This window comes from Heloderma suspectum, chromosome 3, assembly GCF_057233095.1.
Source record: "Heloderma suspectum isolate Gila_16-S chromosome 3, 16-S_ref, whole genome shotgun sequence".
NCBI lineage: Eukaryota > Metazoa > Chordata > Lepidosauria > Squamata > Helodermatidae > Heloderma > Heloderma suspectum.
In genome coordinates this window covers 121,483,406-121,507,282 of record NC_139460.1, presented here as the reverse complement: position 1 = coordinate 121,507,282, position 23,877 = coordinate 121,483,406, and the positions used below count along the sequence as shown (strand labels likewise).

At 42.2% G+C, this 23,877-nt stretch overlaps 1 protein-coding gene across 2 annotated transcripts in view; it reads right to left on the bottom strand.

Annotated features, from left to right (window-relative positions):
• Window positions 1-23,877, bottom strand: part of OCA2 (OCA2 melanosomal transmembrane protein) — a 287,533-nt gene that overhangs the window by 191,021 nt on the left and 72,635 nt on the right. For both annotated transcript variants that reach the window (XM_084841774.1, XM_084841775.1), the window contains exons 6-8: window positions 12,073-12,221; window positions 10,773-10,855; window positions 10,022-10,175 (exon numbers count right to left, since the gene is read on the bottom strand). In XM_084841774.1, the coding sequence (XP_084697900.1) occupies window positions 10,022-10,175; window positions 10,773-10,855; window positions 12,073-12,221 (386 nt within the window). The remainder of the gene's footprint in view (window positions 1-10,021; window positions 10,176-10,772; window positions 10,856-12,072; window positions 12,222-23,877) is intronic.

The window sequence follows — 23,877 nt, the reverse complement described above, 5'->3', positions numbered from 1 at the left end:
TCCCAGCCCTTGTGAGGTACAACCTGTCCCTTGCCAACAGTCCATCTTCCAGGAAGTATAGCCTGTGGTCCCAGAATCCAAATCTCTCACGTCGGCACCACCTTAGTAGCCAGTCATTCACCTGGAGTATTTTCCTTTCTCTTTATATCTCTATTCTAACTACTAGAAGGATGGATGAGAAAACTATCTGGGCCCAAAGTTCTTGAGTTTCCTTCCCAAAGCGTCAAAGTCTGACATGATTTCTTTGTAGCTCCACCTGGCAGTATCATTTGTTCCCAGACAGATGAGAAGAAAGGGATACCTGTCAGTGGGCTTTATGAGTGTAGGCAACCCTTCAGTCATGTCTCTAATCCATCTTCCTGGGAGACAGCATAGCTGGCCAGTCCATGGGTCTTTGTGACATACTTGGGTTTCAATCCCACATGCAAAGGAGTCTCCCACTACTACTACTCTTCTATTCTTGTTGTAGGCCTTGGTGTCATTGCCTCTGCTTGACTGACCTTCAGCTTCTTGCTCGCTCTCATGCAGGTTCCCCTGCAATTCTACCTCTGCAGGCTGTCCTCCAGTCTCATCCTCAAGTACCTGGAAATGATTCCATAGTTCCACTACTTCCACTGGTGCAGAGTGGCTTCTGGTTCTTCTGCTCCTGTCATCCTTTTCCAAAGAGTATCCTCTACTTCATTTTTCCTCGCCTCAGACTTTTCCCCTACTCCCTCAGCTTGCTGTTGCTCTTCTGGCTTCTGTACTTCGCTTTGCTGCTGTAGTTCTACTGTTCTGTGTAAGAACTCTTTGTCTTCTCTTAGTCCCTGGAGGGTCAACACTCGCCGCTCCAGTCCTCTTACTTTTTCTTCCAACAGTGTAATCAACTTGCACTTGTTGCACATGTAGGCCATGTTGATCTCAGGCAAGAAAACAAACACGCACAGACCTTGCAGGTCACCACCACTGGAAAGACTTTTCCTTCCATAGTCTCTATTCCCTTTATGTTTCTAGCTCCCTGATTGGACTCATATAGCCTGTGCTTTGTCCTCTATTCACTGGAGGTTAACAACAGAGTCCTACTGGTATGAAAGTGCATGTTACAAGAAAAAGAATTTTTTAAAAAATAGGGACCTCCCCCTTGACCTCTCCTGCCGAACTCCCCTGCCAAACTCCTGTTTGCTCTCCCTGTTTGCTCACTCTGATCACTTGCTCTCTGGGAGCTTGCTTGCTTTTATAACCCCTAGACCAGCTGGAACAGGTCTCGGGGAGGGCTATGCAGGGCTCTGATTGCTAACTACCAGAGGGCATTGTGCAGCTATTCCATCGTTTCTTCCTTAGCAGATTTTTCTGGTAAGAAAAAAAAATGCAAGAAGCATTGGGAAAACATGGCATTGTCTGGACCCCGATAAAATTCCATTAATGAGGCAGTGCAATTGTACAATAAAAGCCATGTCTGAAAGCACCTAAGAGACAACACTTCGGCATTGTAGGCCTATATGAAGCCATAGGATTCCAACATAGAGATGAAGGGAAGAAATCACACAGACTAAGGGCGCAATCCTATGGGGATCGTTCCCTCCGTGCTTCAGCTGCCCAGCATTTGTGCTTTTGGCTGTCTACTGCAGAAAGGTGGAGGCGGCTGCCTGATGACAGATAGGATATGTCGTACTGGCATTTCTTCCTTCCCTGCCCCAGAACGCCCCCAGGAATGTCCCATTTTCACCGCTCTGCACTCCTGAGCCATTCCAAGCTGCCTGCGAGGCAGTGCAGGAGCAGGGGAAGGTCAGTTCTCTGGGAACCAACCTCGGAGTGTGGGCTACGAGGTCAGTTCCCAGAAACCGACATATCCTATGGCCATCTAGCCGCTGAATAGCACCATAGGATTGCTCCCTCCAACACATTAAGGAAAGGCAAGCTGGAAGAGGTATGTGTTTAATGCCTGTTTGAAATTATGAGAAAATTCGATTTACTGTAATACAAGGTAGATGTTGGCTCTAAAGATGAACACCAATGCAGAAAATACATGTTTTTGATGAAATCCACTCAGGCTCTGATTCCAAAGGACTATGACTATCCGAAAGCTGATTGCAGATACTGGAATTTCTGCTTTGAGTCTGTCCTATTTTTAGAAATGATGTTATCCTACACCATCTGGCAGAGGTCACCAGAAGGGAACAAATTAGTCACTGATAGCAATAGCACTGCAAAACTTTGCACTTTGCTGACATATCGCAAAGAAGTTTTAACTAAAAGGTTAAATAATGGCTTAGGATACTACACTAGGCCTAAAATTGTCCAACTAAGGCAAGATGTGTTTGTTTCTATGGGATTTTCCCAGGTGCAGCAATCTGATAATTTGGTTGAAGAGGTAGTATGGCCCTTAGGGCCAAGTTGAAAGTAAGCTTATCCATATAAAGACTGTGCATTCTGATTCTGTGTAGAGTAAACACATGAGAAAAGGGAGCGTGCTAGCCCCACCCACTCTGTTATCATGTTTGTCACCCTCTACATGTGGAGGGCGATGTTCTGAAGAGGAGATCCTCCTGTATCCATGGAGGCTCTCCACATCATTCAGAATGCTGGAAAATCAGCATCTTAAATTGTGTGGAGTGCCTCCACAGATATAGGAGACTCTTCTCTTCAGAAAGTCACCCTCCATGAATTCAGGGCAATGAATTCATTCATTTATTACATTTCGATACTGCCCAATAGCCGAACACAATGATGGAGGGGGCAGGTCAAGTGCATCTCCTCTCTTTGCATGTTTACTCTCACAAGCCCTGAATAGGGCTTCTTATAACATCCTCTTCCAAAAATGGGTTCAGTCCCACACAGGATTATTTGTACAGTCAGAGTACATGAGCCTGGTTCCTACAGCAGCTTGAATTTTCTTGCTCATACTTGATTTGCCAACCTTCTAAATTCAAATTTCAAGAATGCCATGCAAATCCTGAACTTCTTATTACCTGAGCTGTACCATAGGCTAATATCACAGTAACTATTAAAATGTTTTTATTACATTGGTCAGAACATAATGCAAGTTACCACAAAATAACCCAAATACATATTCATTGCATTTCTATAGCTCCCAGCAGTTGAAGCTCTCTGCATGGTTCACAAAACAAGAATGTATCATACATATCTCTATTGTACATATTAGATGCATTGTACATATCTGTACAATGCATTTAAAAATCTGAGAGTAATGGGAAAAAATCATCGTTTGTCTCAAACCATTCCCGTTTATTTTGGTTTGATTCCTGATGTAGTTATTTATAAACTTTCTAGTAACATTTTTAATTAGGTTTCTTTTGGTCAAGTATGATTAAATAATGTACGATGTTTTGTTCAGTTCAGTTTCTCTCTTATAGGTAGTCGAGCCTTGTACAAAAAAGAATTTAAGACATGACCCTGGATGTAGAAAGTAACTGGATAACCCCAAACACTGCAAGAGGTCCTCTTGCGAAAGCTGTCATAGAAACAAAGCTTGAGGAGGTCTGGTTGTTTTGCTTTGACAAGTGACTTCTGCATAGCCATTGCTCATGCCATCTATAAATACAACATCCTTTAAAAGAGAGAGAGGGAGTGATCCCACACAAATATTTGATTGGGTGTCACTGTGTCAGAGGCGCGCAACTGCAAGAGGTCTGGAGGCCATTTTTGCCCCCCTGTGGGCTGCATGCCCATAGGGCAAAATAATAAAATTAAGTAAAAAATAAAAAATGGCATCTGTAACAGCTATGGAGTGCCCAAAGGGTCAAAATTAGCCTATCTGCCAACTAATTTTGACCCTTTTCATGCTGCATAGCACCTTCAGAGCACTAAAGGGGTCAAATTAGCTTGTAAACAAGACAGTTTTGACCCTTTTGGTGCTCTGTAGCCATTACAGATGCTTTCCAAAAAAATAGTTATTATCAATGAATTTGGGGGAAGTGGGGGGACTGCAGTAGGGGGTGCCTTAGGATGGTGTGGGCCACACGCAGCCTATGATTCATGTGTTGTCAGCCCCTGCACTATTTTTATTTTATTTCATTTTGTATTAATGTTCATTGAAGAAACTCTGCAGCACTCTTATGAATTTAAGTAGGGCTGAGCTGAAGTATCACCAGGAATTGTAGGAGCCCTCCATCCCCAAGTTCATCCCTAAATCTAACATTTGATTGCTTCTTCAGTGGCTTTTCACAAACCTTGGAGCCACAGAAGAGGCAAGGCTAGAGCATAGCACAGGGAGCATCACCTCAGTTCCCTCCACGGGTTATAATTGTTGTTTTGTTATATGGCAATTTAAAAATTGATGACTAACACATATGTGCTCATCATATAAGTCCCTTCCATGAGGTTGCAAAAGGCCAAATCAGAATTGGCCCTTGGCAGGTGTGGAAAACAAGGACCACCTATTGAAACTTCTTTATTAAAAGACCTAGAATGAACCCTGAAAATAGGGCAGACATATCCAAACTAAGGCAAGGGTGATCCAGACTGAGGGTCCTTAGCATTCGCAACCAGAAGGCGTTGTGCAGCTGTCCTGTCTTTTCTTCCTTAACAGATTTTGGTGTTAAGGAAAAAGCCAGAAGTGGTGGGAAAACACAGGAGGGTTACAAGTAGAAGACGCTGTAAACCTCCATGAATGAGGCAGGGCGACAGCATCAGAAAAGCTTTCATTGGAAGCACTGCAGTCAAGACAAGTATCCAGCTTATGTTCTAATCATTTTATAGCATTCATTCAATGTTCTATCACTATATAGGAAAACACAGGTGATCCCTCAAGGTTTATTCAAAACTATGCTGCTGAATTTTAGGGATGAATTAATCTGTCAGCTTCACTTTCTCCTGCATTCCAGTTTTTAAGATTTCAACTTCTTTCCATCCCAGATAGGAAGACTTTTGCACACTTTGGTCAATTTTTATCGAAACTGAACTGAAACTAATTCTCACCCATCTGCACTAGCCAAATCCAATAGGTACAGCTATTCCCACTAGAGATGACCGTGTAGTACTTGACTGCCATATGGACGTGAAATACATGGAGCCTGAAAAAAAGAAGAGGCGGCAAACCCAGGAATTCAAACCCAGACTTTTAAGAGCTAAGCACTCAAAGCCTGGATGGACAAATCCATTAGTTTCATTTTCTTCCACTTCGAACTGTTTTTATCTCAAGTTCTGTCTGTCCCAAATATGAAAAAAAATTGCAAATTTAAGTACATTCTTATAAAAAACTAACTGAAATGAAATTCTCACCCATCCCTAGAACTTATGCAGGAAACATAACTCCCTCATAGCACAATCCTACGGTCCCTGGAGAGTATCTCGACCACCGTAGAGTTTTTTGGATTTCCCCTCCCAAAGCCATAGACACTGCTATGACTTCGGGGGGGGGAGACTCAAAAAATGGATCCCTCCCTGACCCCCACGCAGCTGCTGTAGAAAGAACTGCAGCGCTTGTTTTCTGAGGTCACCAAAACGGTCTTGGGGAACGTTGTAGAAGCTAAAAAGTGGGCTTTCTGGTAGGCAGGGAGGGGAGAGAGGAGGCCAGGATATGAAAAAGCCTCTCCAGCCCCAGCCCCGCCCCGAGCAGTGTGCTTCCTCTAGATATGCTCAGAGGCCCGTATAGAGGAAAAAAGGAGGATGGAGAAACAAGAATTGCCTGAAATCGTTCTTCCCACCAGGCAAGCAGCAGCCGGACAGGGCACTGGATACTCAGAAGCCTCCAAGTTCAGAGGCTTCCTTCTATAGGGTTGTGCCCTAAGAAAGTTATATTTGTAATTAGTGGAAAATTTAAAATAAAATGTAAAGCCTAACTACCTGGGATGTTAAATGCATCACTGCTAATAATGCCAGGTGTTTTGGTACCAATGGGATCTTTTTTTCAATTGCTAATTGCTGCACAGGGGTTGTTTTTGCAGAGATCACGCCACGGCTGTGGAGGAAATAAATAATAAAACCTCTTCTCTCCATGTGCTGCAGCCCTGAGAAAAAGAATCAGCCCCTCCACTCTTACAAAAAAATAAGCACAAAATTCTGACATGATTAGCAGCACCAACGCATATGGTATCACATGCAGTTCAGCCCTTAGGCTGCAATCATAAACTCACTTACCTGGGAGTGAGCCCCACTAATCACAATGCTACTTACTTCTGAGTAAGCAGGCATACAATTGAGTGTTAGACTATGTCACAGACAAAAATAAATAACACTTGGAAACATCCTAAGGCAAAGAATCTCAGATGTATGCCATTCAAACTATCTTTATTCAGAAAGCGTGCCACGTTCCTCAAATTTAAAGTCAGTCAGTCACGTTATGATACAGAATCTCTGCCTGAAGGAAAAATGCAGAAAAGGCATCATTTTTGTCACATTCCCAGTGCACTGATTTGACTCCTATATGTGCTAAAGAAGAAGTTTAATGAAACAAAAGATGAAGATGAGCAATGCTGCTATGTGGCCCAAAGTAAAGCCAGCTCCTTTTAGCTCACATTTGCTGAGCACAAACATGCATTTACCAACCTTAACCGAAGTATTACGTTTTAATGGATCCATAAAAAGAAAGGAAGACCAAATGACGTATTTTAAACAACTTGCAGTCTGATCCTATGTCCATTTCTTTGAAAGTAAATACTACTGAATTGAACACGAGTTCCTTCCTTGCAAGCATTCTTAGAACTGCAGCCTTAGTTTGTGCTCAGTTGCTTGCTCTCATCTGATGTTTTTAATCATAGAAGGTGAAATTAGTTACCTGTTTATGATTTGACTCATGAATTCAGCCCTCCTTTGTTCCTAGATTGCTCACAAATAACTGGGAAGCAGATTATGGATCCTACAAACACATTTACAATTCCGATCCAATCTTCAAAGAATATGAATGACCAGTTTACAGGATGCCCCATAAAAAGCACAGACTTACAGTTAGGCACTGTAAGAATCTGAAGCAACCTTCTCCCAACCTGGCACCCTCTCGATGTGTTGGACTGTAACTCCCATCGTTCCCAGACACTATGGCAATAACAACGTAGTCTTTTTAATCACCTGCTTCATTGCACCTCTAGACATTGTCCCATACTAAGGGGCAGTGTGACCTCAGAATGAGAAGTTGCACCAGCTAACTAGACAATAGTAATCAAGATGAATTTCAAGAATTCAGAAATCCTTACAAATCCATAGGTACCCCTTGTTTAGTTCCCAAAGACATTAACCGGGTGTGCTATAGATCTCCAAGTACCCATTTAGTGGAGGTGTTGGCCATTTTATCCATCTCACCTGCATAAAGCAGGCTCAGCCCCACCACAAAGTGTGCCACAAGCATTCATACAGGAGTGACAGGCTCAGACTGATTCAGACAAACCAGCTGAACCATATATTGCAGGGGAACAGAGGCAAGTGTCACTGGCTTGAGTAAAAGCTCTCTCTCTCAGACTCATCCAGAGCCGTTATCTACTACTCAGAATAAATGTCGCAGTTGCTTGCTGTAGGAGTACAAGCAAAACCTCTTATCCAAGTCTCCCCAATGAAAATCCTATTGGGGAGCATTTGAGCAATACCCATCAAAGGCAAGATGAGTAGACCTATTTGTGACCAACATCAGTTCTTTTGTGGAGACTCAGGGCCAAAACAGTCATTACTTTAAATGTATATCTAGTAGCTATGTATTTTTTTCTTTTTAGTCTAGAGGAGACACAGGGGAGCTGATCCAGATTGGGACACTAGCATGGGGGGGTAGGGGCACTTTTAAAAACCATATCAGGGCTTCTGTGCTTTCTCTAGAGTAAAAAATGCAAAAAGACATAGCTGCTAGATGAGGATTTAAAGTAATGTCTGTTTTGGCCCAAAGTACATGGGATTTACTCCACTCTCAACTCACAAAACATGTGATTCACCAACCAGGGATGGCATCCCATAATAGGCTCTGTTTCGCTGCCTACCTGAGATTGCAAGAACAAGGAAGAGGAGAGTTGTCATGCACCTGACAAGCCATAATTCCTGGCTGGTGAGCTGCACCTGAGTTGGCAAACAAGTTGTTCAGGTCTACCATATATGTTGCTAGGATGGAATCTGATTCAAACCCAGGTTCCTTCTTTGAGGTATTTAGAAATACATCAAGAAGGCTACATACCAATTTTGTGTCTTCTGCAAAACCCTACAGAATTTCAAAAGAATAAACATCTATATTTAACTCACCACTATCATTAAAATATACCATTTTTAGTTGCTTCATTGAGATAGTTTGGGTTCTAATGAGCAATAACATAAGCAACATTGTTCTCTCTTTTAAAAAATAAGAATATTCAGCTTTCCTTGAAATATCTGTTCCCAGTTTTTTCATGTCTCAGCTTCTTCAGTTCAACATTTTTTCCTGCACTTTTTAGCTTTATTGTTACCTCTTCTAGCATCTCATTTCCTTTGACGCTATTCATTTTACTACCATTTACTCTTCTTAAAAAGAAATCCTGCTGCCTAATAAAAAGATGTTGAAATTCTGGATGCATGGCAAATGTGCATATGTATGCACATCAGTGGAGGAGTGTTCTTGCACCTTGTTAAATTTTTAAGACTTTATGGTTCTCTTTCCCCTTGGTTGCCTTAGGCAGACTGGAAGCTGTACAGTAGCATTCACCTAACCTGGCTTAATATTCCACTGCCACCTCCACTAGAAAGAAAACACAAATATGATGCAAGACAGGGCATGTGCACAACTCATATAAAAATGTGATGCACCTCAATATTAATTTTATGAGTTGGGAGAAAATATAAAAATGGGATACTATTGAAAGTTAGTTTTCTGCTTCATGGTGAAAAAGCATGACATCGTACTGATTGTTGGTAGAAAACAACACTCTGTGTGTGAGAAAGCTAGGCAAGAGTATACATGGAGAGTTGAGACCGAGCAGCATGCATCGAAGATTTGGAATAGCTAGCAGTGCCACCCAGTGGTTAAATGCTTTCTTAATTTCCAGCCCAAGTCATAATTTCTGTCATATTAAATAGATAGGAACATCTTGTATCTACTTACAGATAAAGTATGGGCCATTGAAAAATTGTAATGAAATACCCAGCCAACCAAACACAATCATAAAAGAAATGTAAAACCTATAGAAATGTTAAAATGTAAAACAACAGGGTATATAATATTAGCTAGATTGTACTGTAACGATGAATGATCAGGCTGGAGGCCTTGTATATGGGGAAACACATTGGCAATAGTGAGAATACAGTCATACAATTGGCAAAAAATTGCCAAGTTTAGCTGTCTCTTCCCCTGCTACTCTTCTGCCCTAAACACGACCTGCCCTGGCCTAACCACACCTTACTGCAGCTTTCTTATGTTCTCTTGTTCTGCCTTGATCCTTAAGTGAATTCAAAAGGACAACCTGCTTCCAGCAACTTCTACCCAGCTCATGCAGGTACAAGAGCACAGTCAGAATAGCCTACATCCAGTTGAAGGTTATGGTGTGCTAATGAGCAGAAAGAGAAGGCAGAAACAAAATGGTTTCTTGAGAATGAAATCTCCCTTTGCTCTTATCCTGGACTCACAATACCATCTCAGCTTCTAATCCAAAGAGGTTGCCAAAACAGGTTCCAGTGTGATTATGAGCAAGCAGGGGCACTTAAGCAGTTCTCATTAAGGTTGTAACCCTATGCATGTTTAGATGGAAAAAAGTCCTACAGGACCCAGCATCCCCCAGCTGGCTGGAGAATGCTGGGAGTTATAGGACTTTTTCCATCCCAACATGCATAGGATTGCACCGTTAATTACAATCAAGGATGCCTGGGATTAAGCAGTGACCCAAGCAATGTTTGTTTTTAAAATTGAATATAATTTGTCATGGAACTGAGAGTTGATATTACAGTCAGTTTTCAATCCCATAGGAATGGTGGATTTTAAAATAGAATGAAAGGTTATCAGAACTGCTGTAACACAGTAGATGTACTTAACAGCGGTGAATTGACAGTTATTCTAGTTTTTGGCTTGGCATTTTTGAAATATATTAACTGTCAGAAATAATTCTATCACTATTTCCCTTGAATAATAAAAAATAGTGCTTACCTCAAATATGATCAGCACATAAACACCTGCTAAAATGACAGATGCAATTGTGACTTGAGTCTCTACATTTGCATGAAGATATTGGTGTGTCATGGAAAGAGGGACAATTTCTGATTCCTGAAGAAAAGCTTGGATACTTATGAAAGTTTCTTCACTGTTAAGAGAGATTTTGAAAATGCTGTTTAGTAGACTGAAGTAGAAATAGCTAAGGCCAGAAAGCAATATCATTTTAGGTTTTAAAAAATTGAGATTGTTTTCTTGCAGTTGTTATGGTGTTTTTCAAGACAGCCAATGGCATGATTTAGATTATTATAAAACATTAAGAATTTGCTTTATGTTTAGAAAGTATTCCACTGTAGTCCAGGACACAGAACATTTGAGAGTTGCAAATATGGAACAGAATACACACACACCAGAACAGTTTAAGCATCACTCATGAAGCTAACTTTATTTTCTTCTTATTGATGCCACCTGCAGAATTAAATGTTGTTGGGTGAAAGGAAAGGAATGAGGTGCCTGGGCTGCAATTGGTGGATGAAGGACTCCATGAGGCAGAGTCCTGGTACATTCTGGACAGAGCTTGCCTCTGATAAGTTCGGGGGGGGGGAGGGGTGACAGGGCGATTATGCCCATGCAGTAATTTCATGAAGGACACAATCCATGCACAGAAATCATATTCACTATTTGGACATTTACTAAATTAATACAACAAGATGTTTTTCAACGGGTTTCTTTGGATTCATGAACAAACCTGTTTAGCATCTCAAAGGTTCTAGACACAATAACTTGCTCATTTTGTCTTAGACTTAAAGGTAGGGTCCAGTTGTATAAGATCTGCAAAAACAACAACATGAAATCAGTATTTTAAAAGGAGATGAGTACCTGTGCTTGATTTCCCATCCTTCTCCCACTTTATCAGTTGCTAATTTGGTAGAGACTCCTGGTATAATGATATATACAAAGAACTTCTTAAACCAATGGCAATATATAAATAAACAAAGAGTTGTTCCTTTGTTAGGCTAGCAGAAGCCCATGTTAGTCAAGTTGTATTACAGGTTGACCTATCTCTCAGTTTCAGTTTCTCTCAGTTTCTAATTATTCCAACCTTAATTTTGGTTCATCTTGAACTTTGAGAATATCTCTAGTCTTAAGTTTGATACATCCTGAACTTTGAGAATTTTTTTTAAGTGTGCATGAAAATTCATAAGCATTTTTGTGCCCATTTCTCACAAAATGCATTTTTGTATGCATTTTTACCTAATACTCAAATTTTGCAAGCAATATTCCTAGTATAATGCATTTTTAAAGTTATTTTCCCTAGTATACACATTTTTATATACATTTTTTATTGCAAAACTTCACTACAAAATTTGGAGAAGTGCAAATTTTGAAGGATAACTGAGTTTAGGTTCACATAGTGGTTCAAAGAGAAGATTTCCTGATGGATGGGAATTCTCTATGAATTGGAATGCAATACCCATCAGAGTTTTGAGAAGGTAACACATCTTCACCTAATTGGAGATAGGGGGAGAGATCAGGTGTGTATGTCACAGGGCCAAACTAAATGTGTGTGCGGTTAATAAACTCACACCTTAAAGTGGGGATGGAGCCTATTTTTTGTACCAAAAGGAATGGAGGGGGCATGGCGCAAAACCTGCCTTCCTCCTCTTTACCTCATCACACTCAGCTGCTTTAAGCCATTTTTCTCCAGCTTGGCTCTGATACTGGAAGTGAACTAGGCTGGAGAAAAATGCTTTAGAGTCAAATATCATGAAGTAAAGTGGAGGATGGGAGGTTTCTTCTCTCTCCCCCACATGCTCCTTTTGTTATAACAAGTAGAGCCCCCCTCCCCAAACACATGCATGCAGGAATGAATGCCCTTAATAAATATGTGGGCTAATTTGGCCCAATTGCACGTACCTAAATCTGGACCCAACCCATGAATTTTAACACTGTCCATGTTGGCTTCTAACAGGACTTAGATTTCTGAGATCAGGAAGCATTGCCCATGTCTTACAGGTGACAGCAGACCGAGGTCTTTAAAGCCTTACCTGCTGCTGATGTCTTCTTGGAGGCCCAGAGTCTTCTATTTGTCCAATTTGAACTACAATATAATCTTCTGGTGGCCTATCTGCTACAAAAGGGCCACCCAGTTCTACCTTTAGAAGGGCAGAATCACGAAAATTGCTAAAGTTCATAGCTAATAGCAAGATGGTTAAGGACTCCAATTTTTTTTCCTGTGAGATGAAAGGATATAAGAAGAACCATGCTGGATCAGACCAAAGGGCTATCTGGTCCAGCATTTTGTTCAGTAGCCAACCAGATGCCCAATGGGAAGCCCACAAGCAGGATATGAGCAGAATAACACCCTCCTGTTCATTTTATTTAGCAACTAGTATTGAGAGGCATACTGCCTATGATACTGGTGGTAATACACAGCCACCATGACTAGTAGCCTTTGATCACCTTATCCTCAGTCTTTTGGGTTATCTTATTCATGAGGACATCATTTAAAAAGCACATTCAGGTTTCCCCCCTTTCTACATTGATACTAACTGATTCAACATGCTTTAGAACATAGTTCTTTACTGTTTCTGTACCTACTACTATGTAGTTAATGCAATTTTTTCAAAAAGGCAGCTCTTCTTTCAGATAATTTAAATTAACCACATTCTAAATGTTCATATAAAAGCCTTTTGTAGCTCTTCCTAAGCTACAAAATGAGGGCCCAATAGCCAACCTGGATAATGAGTGCACAGAGCTGGCTCATAGCCCAAGAACACTTCAGTGCCAGAAAGATGTTCCAAGCTGCAGTTCTGTTAGCTCCCCACAGGGGCAGCCCCACACAAAACCAGAGTTTCCTAGTTCTAGCCCCAGAAGCTCCCAACATTATTTGTATCATTCCACTGCCACTTGAAATGTCTTTCTCATGATGTCATCTTAACATCATCCTTGTAATGCTCATGTGCACCACATGAAGAGTTTCCACGCTACGGCATCATGTTCCTGGCACTGATGTAGAAACTCTCCATACCATGCATCACAACCACATGCAAAATGGTGTTTTATCAGGCATCGTGATACAGTTGATATGCAAAGCGGCCCTTGGTCAGGATTCTTTTCTTTAGTTTCAAAAGACCTGGATACAAATGACTGAAGAACTAGTTCCCCTCTACTCAGCACTGGTTAGGCCTCATCTGGAGTACTGTGTTCATTTCTGGGCACCACACCTTAAGAAGGATGCAGACAAGCTGGAGAGGGTTCAGAGGAGGGCAACGGAGATGATTAGGGGACTGGAAAGAACTGGGCATGTTTAGCCTTGAGAAGAGAAGACTGAGGGGAGATATGATAGCGCTCTTCAAGTACTTGAAAGGTTGTCCCAGAGAGGAAGGCCAGGATCTCTTCTCGATCATCCCAGAATGCAGGACAAGGAATAATGGGCTCAAGTGACAGGAAGCCAGATTCCGGCTGAACATCAGGGAAAACTTCCTGACTGTTAGAGCAATATGACAATGGAACCAATTACCTAGGGGGGTCGTGGGCTCTCCCACACTGGAGCCATTGAAGATGAGGCTGGACAGCCACTTGTCAGGGATGCTTTGACTTGGATTCCTTCATTGAGCTGGGGGTTGGACTTGATGGTCTTGTAGGCCCCTTCTAACCCTACTATTCTATGATTCTATTATTCTTGAACATCAGGACAGTGCATACCGTTCAGTTTAGGAATTGCCTCACTGCCTTTCCCACCCATGTTTGCCAAATGGACAGGCCCTAACATTACCTCCTGCTATCTATCTGACCTTTCTACAAATAGTGAATTTACTTACATTTTTATACTGGCAAATAGGATTGCTACACAAAAAAAGATTTAAGAATACTGCCAGACAGCAGTAATTATGTCCATTTAAATAAATTGCCAGTAAGAGAAGTTTAAATATTACAATTTCTAGGAGGGGTGGGAATGATTACTATGTTTTCCAGGGCCAGATGAGTGGGATACTATGTGCTTCAACTCCTATCTCTAGTTTTGAATTGTACTTCAAAAGGTTTGCTGACCTATATTAATTAACCTAATGGCCCAGGATATTTTGACAGCTTGTAGCCAATTTTATGAGTACAGCCAATAATTTGAATCTACAAAAAGCTTCAGGTGCACATAATTACAGCTGCTTTCTTTTTCACAATATGACTAAAATATACCCTGTAATTACACAAATGGCACATTTAGAAGCCATTACAAAGGAAACTTAAAATTATAGAAAGAAAAGTGAACTTCATTTTCACAATATCATATACATCTAGAACAAAGTGGCCAATATAGCTTTAGCTGGAAGCTCTTACCTGGTATCACACATAAAATGCACTATTCTTTCCAAGCCTAACTTGAAACACTTAACCAGTGGGCCCGTTGGTTATGTGTCAATTCAGAAAACAACAGCAACACATTGTTCTTGGATTCTGAAGCTAATGTTCAACTGTTGGCTTCAATGGAATGAAATAATCTTAAAGTGAAATACTCCAGATTATTATAAACTGAGGAGGAAAATATGAGACAGCAAACTTAACCCATCTCCACTGGTTTAATAGCCATCATGGCCTCTGATTATTACCCCCCACCTATCATTTATTTCTAGTGTTTGTTCTCCTTATCTTCCTGCCCCTATACATTTTATCCCAACTAATATATTGTTGTCATCTTTTTACACCTCCTCTCTTCACGTCTGGGTTATCTCCACAATAATGCATTTTTGCCATCCTCTGCTCACTTTCTTCTCACTTCTTATTTCTCTGCTCCTTCGATTAGGAAAAACATTTCTTTCCCTATTTTATTTATTTATTTATTACATTTCTATACCACCCAATAGCCGAAGCTCTCTCAGTGGTTCACAACAATTAAAACCATAAAATACAAGATAAAACATAATATAAATCTTTACAAGTTTAAAACGACAGTATAAAACCACAATAGTCTCTTCTACACTTCTGTTTGTCTTGCTGTCCAGCCTCCCAAGAAATTCCCTTATAATATTAATATGTGTACAAAGCTATTTCTTCTATCTGTCTATCTCTACTTCCGTTTCTGTCTCTATCGCTATCTCTTATCAGTCTCTAAATGTTTGGCACAATTCAAAGACCCTGTTCAACATGTAGAAACAAGCTTCGCACTTGTTCAAGAGCTACTTTCTAGAGGCAAGCAGCTTGTGCAAGAAACGTGAATCTCTATGTGTGTAAGTGCATATGGAAATTCTTCCACACTTCAAATTATTACCTCCATGCATGTTGTAATTGTGCATAATTGCTGGTTCAGGGCTTGCACCTCTAAGTATGCTCTGCATGTTCTGGATGCATGACTCTCTGGATCATGGCCTTTGCATTTCCCATTGTTCTGCTTCCTTATAGCCCCAAGATATTTTAACTGTGTTCTTACTTTCACTGATTGGAGGGGAGGAGAGGAAACAGGATTATCTTCCACACATTCAGCTGAAAGCCTGCACAGATTACTGTACACTTCAGGTGCTTCCAGACAGCTCCTAGCACTACAAAACCATTGTTTTCCCACTGTAAGCTACAAGCAGAATTGCAATTAACCATCCACACTTTAGGAAATCTAGTGCTTTTTGGTGTGTGCATCTTGCTATGTTCTAGGGCTGTGCACTGCATCAGCCTGAATCCTGAGTCCCGAAGTGGATTGGGGTGATTTGGACCAAAGCAGTCTGGTTCCAGAGTGGATTGGAAGCAGCCCGAAGCAGGTTGGACCACTCCTGAATCACTTCAGGCCACTTCGGCCTGATACAGGTAGCAGCCCACACAGCCGTGCAAGCCCCCTGCTCTTTACGGAGACCCGTGGGGAGTGCCCACAGTCATTGCCATCCTGGCACCCCAATCCACTTCGGGCCATGATGACTCTTCTTCTTCTGGTAAGAAATTGGTGTGTAGATTGTGGTGGAAAAGGGGCCATCTACACAATATTACAGGCTATTTATTCCTATAATGTTGTGTAGATGGCCCCTTTACACACCATTTACTTACCAGAAGAAGAAGAGTTGCCATTTTAAAAGAAAATGGTGACTCCCTCCAAGACAGCAGCGGCTAATGGCACTCCCCACAGGTCCAGGTAAAGAGGAACAGGTAGCTCAAATGGCTGAGCAAGGGTGGGTGCCGGGCTTGCATGACTGGGCAGGGGTGGGCACAGTGCTCGCAGGGGTGGGCACAAGGCTTGCACAGCTGGGTGGGAGTGGGTGTTATGTTATGTTACATTATGCTTTATTTCTATGCTACCTTTCAGCCAAAAGGCCCGCAAAGTGGCTCACAAAAATGTACAAACGCAATATTCAGACAATACACTAAATACAGGTTTAAAGCAGAAATAACACAACAGCTGTTTAAAATTAAAACTAAAATCCCTGCAGCCTGAACACACTTCCTACATAACCAAAAGCAAAAACCCATCAGCAAATTTGCCAGAGTAGAGCTGGAATAATCCAGGGCTCCTTATAAGGTTGTCAGGGTGGACACTGAGCCCATAGAATCCCAGAGTAGTTCTGATTCTGAGGAAGAGCAGCCGCTCCTGGGAGAGGAGTATGCTCATCTTTCCCAGGGCCAACAGCTGGGAGAGATTCCTCCCACCGGCATTCCTAGCATAGATAGCAGTCCTGGGAGTGAGAGAGTGCGGGAAGCAGACTTGCTGGACGCGCGACGCTGACGCAGAGAGCGGCGCCAAATGGAGGGCGCGGAAAGGAGGCGTAGTGCCCGGTTGGCGCGCAAATAACGGTTGCGCCCAGAGGATCCAAGGGAAAAGGGGAGGGACTCTCCCTAGCCCTTAAGTTCAGGGTCTGCCAGTGATTCCCTTTCAAACGGGGACCAACTGTTCCAACGTAGGGCATAGGTACTCTGCTGCTCATATCTAGTTGCTTAACAGAGTTGTTAAGTTGTAAAAGAGGAATAAAGCTTTGAAAAGAATCCCTTTGTCTGTGTCTGGACTTGGCTACCAGATTAGACTGAGAGAGGCCTCCAAGGAGCCCTTGACAAAGGTTTCCCAGGGTGCTTTGGCTATCCAGATCATGCTTCGGATCCAGAGGCAGAAGCGGGTTGGCCCAGTTCCAGATCGGCCCAAGGGAGGTCGGAGCTGATTTGGGAGCCCTGAATCAGCTTCCGGAGCAGGTCGGGGGGGGGGGTCCCTACACAGCCCTACTATGTTCCATCTACATGGTGGGCAGAATATAGCCAAATGGTGGTGCTGACCGCTTCCCTCTCCCCACCCCTCATGGTCATCATACATTCCCTTCTTCCGACATTTTGTAGCAGCTTTACTTCTGAGAAAGATGTTTATGGTGGGTTGTAAGTCCATCAATTTCATGTGTAAATTCCCCTTCCCCAACTGCTACAATGTAGCAAGTCACCCTCCAGGAGCAAAGATTTGAAGCCAGGCCATGTGCTCCTCCCTGCTGCTGCTCCACTCCCTCATGGAATGAACGAACAGGAGCTCTGCAAGAGGCTGCATGCTTGTTCAAAGCCCAGACAGGAGACAACTTTAATCTTTTTCTGCCAGTTGTGTGCTCTAGTAAAGATGCACAAATGCATCTATTTTTTTTTTAAAGAAATAAAAATTATTACATCATAAAACAATTTCACTATTCCACATTTCTTTTTAATTTTTTTTAAATAGGACCTGCAGCACAAGGCTAGAGGACTGCAGCTAAGGTTAGTTCCGGGTAACTATGGTTATGAATTGGCCTACAAGTGCCACTGATTTCCCCTGAGAATCCCTGAACTCCATTCTAGTCAATTTCACACAACTGGATCTTATCAAACAACTCAATCAAGTCAGTTTCATAATCCTATCTAGTCCATTTCACAATGCTAATAGAAAATCTGATGGCTTGGTTTTCCCTGCTTGTTAGTTGGTTCTGCAACTGCTGTTTTTTCAGAAAACCTCAATGCCCCTCTGCCAGACTCAGAGCAAAGCAGACTATATATATATATATATATATATATATATATATATATATGATCCAATACGTCTATTTCATTAGATCAGAATTGTGCAAGTACTCAATAAATTAAGAAGAAGAGGAGGAGGAGGAGCAAGAGGAAGAGGAAGAAGAAAAACTGGCGTAGTAGAATCCCTTATTTAAGTTAATGAATGCAGTTTAGGGGGTAGAACAACATTCATTCCAAGACAGAAGGAAGTTCAGGAAACAATCAATTAAAGGATTGTTGAGAACCAGCATCTCTACACCAGCCTAAAATCCTGTATTTAAAATGGGGCTTTCTGCTTCTGTTTTAAATGCAGGATCACGACGACTCCCCTTTTCACCCATTTCCTTTCCCCCCCTTCCCCCCATATCTGAGTCTTCCATTATCTTTCATTGATCTCGCTCCTCTTCTTGCCTCCTTTTCTCTTTTCATGGAGGAAACTGAAGCAGAACACAACAGGGTAATTTGATAGTTCATTATCCGCGAACTATTTAAAAATGGAACAAAGGGCATTTAGTGCAGGAGACACCCTGGAGGGACACAGCATCATGTAAAGAGCCCGCAAACTTCCTTGAAGGAGCAATCTCAATAGCAGGATAAAAGCTCCGTGTGAAGAAAGCCAGAGAGAGGCAGAAGCTGGGCTGCTTAAGTAACGTGAAATGCTTTCATTTACATCTTTTTTGTAAAGAAAAGATTTAGAAGGCAAAAAAGCAACAGGGGGCAGATACAGAAAAGGAGGTAAAAGGTCTTTAGAGGAGTTGCCATGCAAGACATCACATGATTCTGCAACTGGAAATGGAAGTCAAGCAATAGAGAAAGGAGAGGCATTTCCAACATGGCATCCATCTTTCCCAGGGACAACTCCTCCCACTGTGTTTCAGTCTCATATTTTTCTATCCACAACTGCAAAGAATTTGCAATTTTTCCTGTTCTGTTTTTCCTTCCCTACTTGATTTTCAGTGTTAAGAAAAAAAGACGAAAGCAGCACCAGGAAGACATAGGAGGATTACAGTAGGCTCACTGCACCATGTGGGCCTGTCATTAAATGTGAGTGAATGGAGCATAGCAATTCCACCATAAATGCCTTGTCTGGAAGCACTCATGTGGAGATTTCTCCATGCAATTGTGATAAGGGGGGCCTTTCAGACATTCAGTGTTAAGTACACTGAATTTTTGTAGAGGTGGAGCAAAAAGCCCAACCTATACATGGGGGGGGGCAACAGGTGGCCCATGGGCCGCATGCAGCACCTGCTGCCACGACTCCAATTTTTTAGTAATTTAAGGTACATTCCTATGCATGTTTAGACAAAAAAAAAAAGTCCTACAACTCCCAGCATGGCTAGTGGGGGAATGCTGGGAGTTGTAGGAGTTTTTTCTGTCTAAATATGCATAGGATTGTGGCCTTAAAAAAAAAAATAGTGTCCATAGTGGGTACAGAATCCTCAAACTGTCAAATTTAGCTCATTTGCAAGCTAAAGTGCTAAATTTAGCTCAGTGCTAAATTTGGCACTTGTCTTGCTCTGTACTCACTACAGAGCACCAAAAGGCTTACAGTTAGCTTGAAAACAAACAAAATTTAACAACTGTAGCACACTGTAACGTTATAGAGTGGTTTGCTGGTGAATTTCATTGGCAAATGGCCCCCAGACCTCTGGAAGTTGCCCACTTCTGCTGTACACATTGAGTTGAAGGCTGAAACTGCTCCTAAAGTACAGACTGCAAAAAGAAGTGTCCCTGGCCACGCAGACAAGCCTATGCACATTCACTTTGTAGATATATACTGTCAGGTTTGTAGGTGCATAACATTTAAGTGCATAAGATCAGGGAAGTTGGGTGTAGAAGGTCCCAAGTTCAATCCCTGGCATCTCCAGGTAGGGCTAGAAAAATTCCTGCCTGAAACCCTGGAGAGCCGCTGCCAATCAGTATCAACAGTACTAGGCTAGATGGATCAATGTTCTGACTCAGTATAAGGCAGCTTCCGATGTTCCTAATTTAATTTAACACACTGGTCAGGGAAGCGCTGTGTTCCTCCTTGCATTCACTGTACTTACACTGAACATCTAGAAAGCTGTAGGATTTCCCAATTACACAGAAAGAGGAGTATGTATTCTGAATACATTCTATTCTGTTGGCACACACAATCCCAGTTCCCCACCTCCATGCATTTAGTGAAAAGGGGTTTTGTCTCTATAGACTGTATTGAATGGAAGTCTAATTTAAGTCCCATTCATTTTAATGGGTCTACTGTAAATCAGACTAACATTAGATACAACCCCCTGATTGTGAGCTTATGGAACAGGAAACATTACTCACCCTGAATCCATGGGGTAAGATGAATGACTAATTGTTTCCACAATAAACAATAAATCTATATGTATAATGGATAATCGGTAAAATAATTATAACAGATCTTTATATAAGCGGGATGCCAAAATACATTATTATCTGGGATCCTGTTTTGTTAAAAAGAAGTGAGGTGGCATTTGGCTTGACTGACTGATATCTTATTAACAAATAAGAATCTTTATTACCTTCTATTTTCAGGGAGTCTGTTTCTAATATGACAATTTGGTTTGTTTCAGCCCTCTGTCCTCCATTTGCTTGTATTAAATATTATAATTTTGCACAGAGCAGAAGTTATTAAAGACACAGCATGAAAGGAAGTGAGTAATGAATGGCAAAGCAGAGCAAGTAATTTAGAGCAGGCCGATAAAACTAAAAATTGCTTTTATACTGACAGAAGCAGACATATTTCATTGTTGACTCTAATTCATTCACCCAAAGCATCTGAGACACTCAGGGGATCTACACTAGAGCCCCTTTTGTGTGTGATGCAGGGCCGTGCCAGTATTTTTGCAAAACGCATCCATCGCTCTGGGCGCACACACTAATGCAGTGCAATATCCACTGTGTTTATAATGCGAGCAAGTGCCACACATAAATGCAATTGCAAGAGAAGTAGGAGGAGTTGGAAAGGTCATGTGTGTTCTATCATTTTTGTTAGTAGCACCATCATTAGTAGTTAGTAGGATGACACAAGCCTCAGTATACTGCTGCAATCAGTTTCCTTTCCTTTTTTTTTTTTACTCCACTGACTGCATGTGCACCTTGAATGATGCACAGCAATGGAGGTTTAAAAATAAATTGCATGGTAATTTACAACTCCGCTCCTCCATGTGTACACAGTCAAAAGTACACACACACACACACACACATTATGGAGAAGGAGAAGGACATGAAGTGGAGAAGTCATGGTGCCACTGTCACTTCTCTTGCCATCTGCCTGGGCAGATTGCAGGAGGGTGGATGAAAACTATTCCCTCACTGTCTTCTTCTCTTTGGGCTGCCTTTGAAGTACTTTGAAGTCAGCCTTCTCCTCCTCCTCCACTTATGTCTTCAGCATGCCATCTGGTGAGGGATCCCCACCAATCCCCAATGCTCTCTTCCTTTCTCTGTCACTCTCGCATGGCACCATTGAGCAAAACGGCCCCTTACCCTGCTCTTTCATCTTGCTGAGATTGCTTTTGTGTGTTCATTTGTTTGTTGTTGTTGTTGTTGTTTGCTTGTTTCCTACTTGCAAATCCCACTGAGGAGGAAAGAGCAGGGAACAAAAGGAGGAGGAGGACATGTAAGGGGAGAAGGTGGGGAAAAGCTGTAAAACCACTCCTGCTGGTAACAGTTATAATACTGCTAGGTTGGAATGCAGATGTCTTTGGAGTGCGTAGAAATCACAAACACCAGAAAAAACATCATAGAAGTAGTTGGGAAACAAAAGAATATTGAGAAAGAAATAGTGACAGGACAGTGGGATAACAGGGTGTCACGTACCCCATGTGAGAGCCAGATTTTACAATAATAGGGGGAAATGCTAATGTAGATTGGCCCACTGATGAGGATTTTTAAGTGTACCAGCCCTGACATCACTGAGGATGGTGATAATATCCTGGTTACCCTAAATGGAGGATCATTAGATCCTGTATAATTCAATGAGAGGAGCAACTCTAAACTAATTCTCAGAGTGGTTCTCTTTCTTAATTTCTGATACTTTATGTTCTTTATACATACTTGGACTGAACTATCTGCAAATGCTTTACAAATGCATGCCTTGCACATACTTCATGTCCAGTAAAAGGTTGTGTGCTTCGGCACCAAACACCTCCCATAGTAAAGTAGTTGAGCTTTTAAGCCAATAAGTCCCAGGGGACAAGAGGAATAGCAACCTCACCATTTTGGAAAATTACACTCAAGCTATTTAATTTGAATCATTGCCAACATGGAAAGCAAATACATTTGCGAGCAAAATAGATTTAGGGCAAATCTTAACAGTCATGGAAAATTCTCATCCATTCCAAGGTAGTGTATGTGGGCCGGAGTTGGGAGAGGTGTGGTACATTGGCTTTGCCTCTGACAGCAGCCACCAAGCCACCTCAGCCATGAGCCCCAAGTGTGCATTAGAGAGATAGCAAAGCAGGAAAATCAATAATGGGGAAAAGAGAGGAGGGGAAACAAGGTGATTTGAAGTGGTGCCAGATTGACCATGGTACAAATAAAGGACCACCTCCCAGAGCTCTTGGCTGAAGGATACTGTTACAGAAGATCACTCTTAGTTAAAAACAAAGATGATGATTAGCAATCATTTTGAAAGTGAATGTATAGCCAAGATATTTCATTGAATTATTATATCCACTTCAGGATCTCACATATAGTAGAGACCCACATCGTCCATGAACATTTCTGCCTTTGTCTGTTCTCCTTCCGAACCACATTGAGCCAGGAGGTAGAAGCAGAGGCAGAAACAGCAACTCTAGCATGTTAAGGGCACAATCCTATGCATGTTTAGACAGAGAAAAGGCCTACAACTCCCAGCATTCCCCAGCCAGGCATGCTGGGTGTTGTAGGCCTTTTCTCTGTCTAAGCACAGGATTGCGCCCTAAAAGTGTGTGTGTGTGTGTGTGTGTGTGTTGGGAGGATGGTGATAATGAGCGAAAGAAACTGTTAGTGAAGGATGGATCGATCAGGTCCTCAAATGCAGTGGGGATCACTTGCTTGGATGGAAGGTCACTGTGTTAAGAGGAAGACCATCTTCCTCTGTTGTCTCATTGGAAATGAAGACATTACGCACACTCATGATCCTGCCCTGTCAGAAAGCATGTGGGAAAGCTGCGCTTACCTGTGCCAGCTATCGTCTGTGCAGATAGGAATGGCAGGTTGCTGCTGCTAATCAGTGAGTGAAGGGACAGGGAAGGAGGAAGAGGGGCATGCTTTAGAACACAGTGCTAACAACACACCCAAGTAACAGCCTTCACCAACAAAAGGGGGATGAAAAAGTAATGCAATCAAGCCACAGTAATCACTAGAGGGCGCCACTGCACAGACTCAGCAGGGGCCGATCTACATTGCGCCCGCCAGCGCAATGAATTCGGTGTCCCGTCGGGTTAAACGCTCTCACATTAAAACGTGATTATTCACACTCACCCATTTTCCCCGTTGCAGTGCTTCATTGAATGTGCGAGCTCGGTTCACACTCGAGTGCTGTGCTGTTTTCCTGCGCGCGCTTGTCTGATCTCGGAAGCTAAGCAGGGTCGGCCTGGGTCAGTAGTTGGATGGGCGACCACCTGGGAATCAGGCTTCCTGCACTGAGCAGGGGGTTGTTCTATCCCTTCAAATGAGACTAAGTTTTACCCCCTCCTATCCCCTGGTCTGGATGGGTTTTTTTTTTACTTAAGTAGGGATGTCAGAGAATTCCGCAACGGATCTCAGTGAGGCCAAATGCCAGTGCATTTGCCCCCGCCCCCCCAACCTATGAAAGGCGCACAGGACGAAGTCCCCGCCGCCCCCACCCCACAAAAGGCACGCGAAATGGAGCACTTACCTGCTCC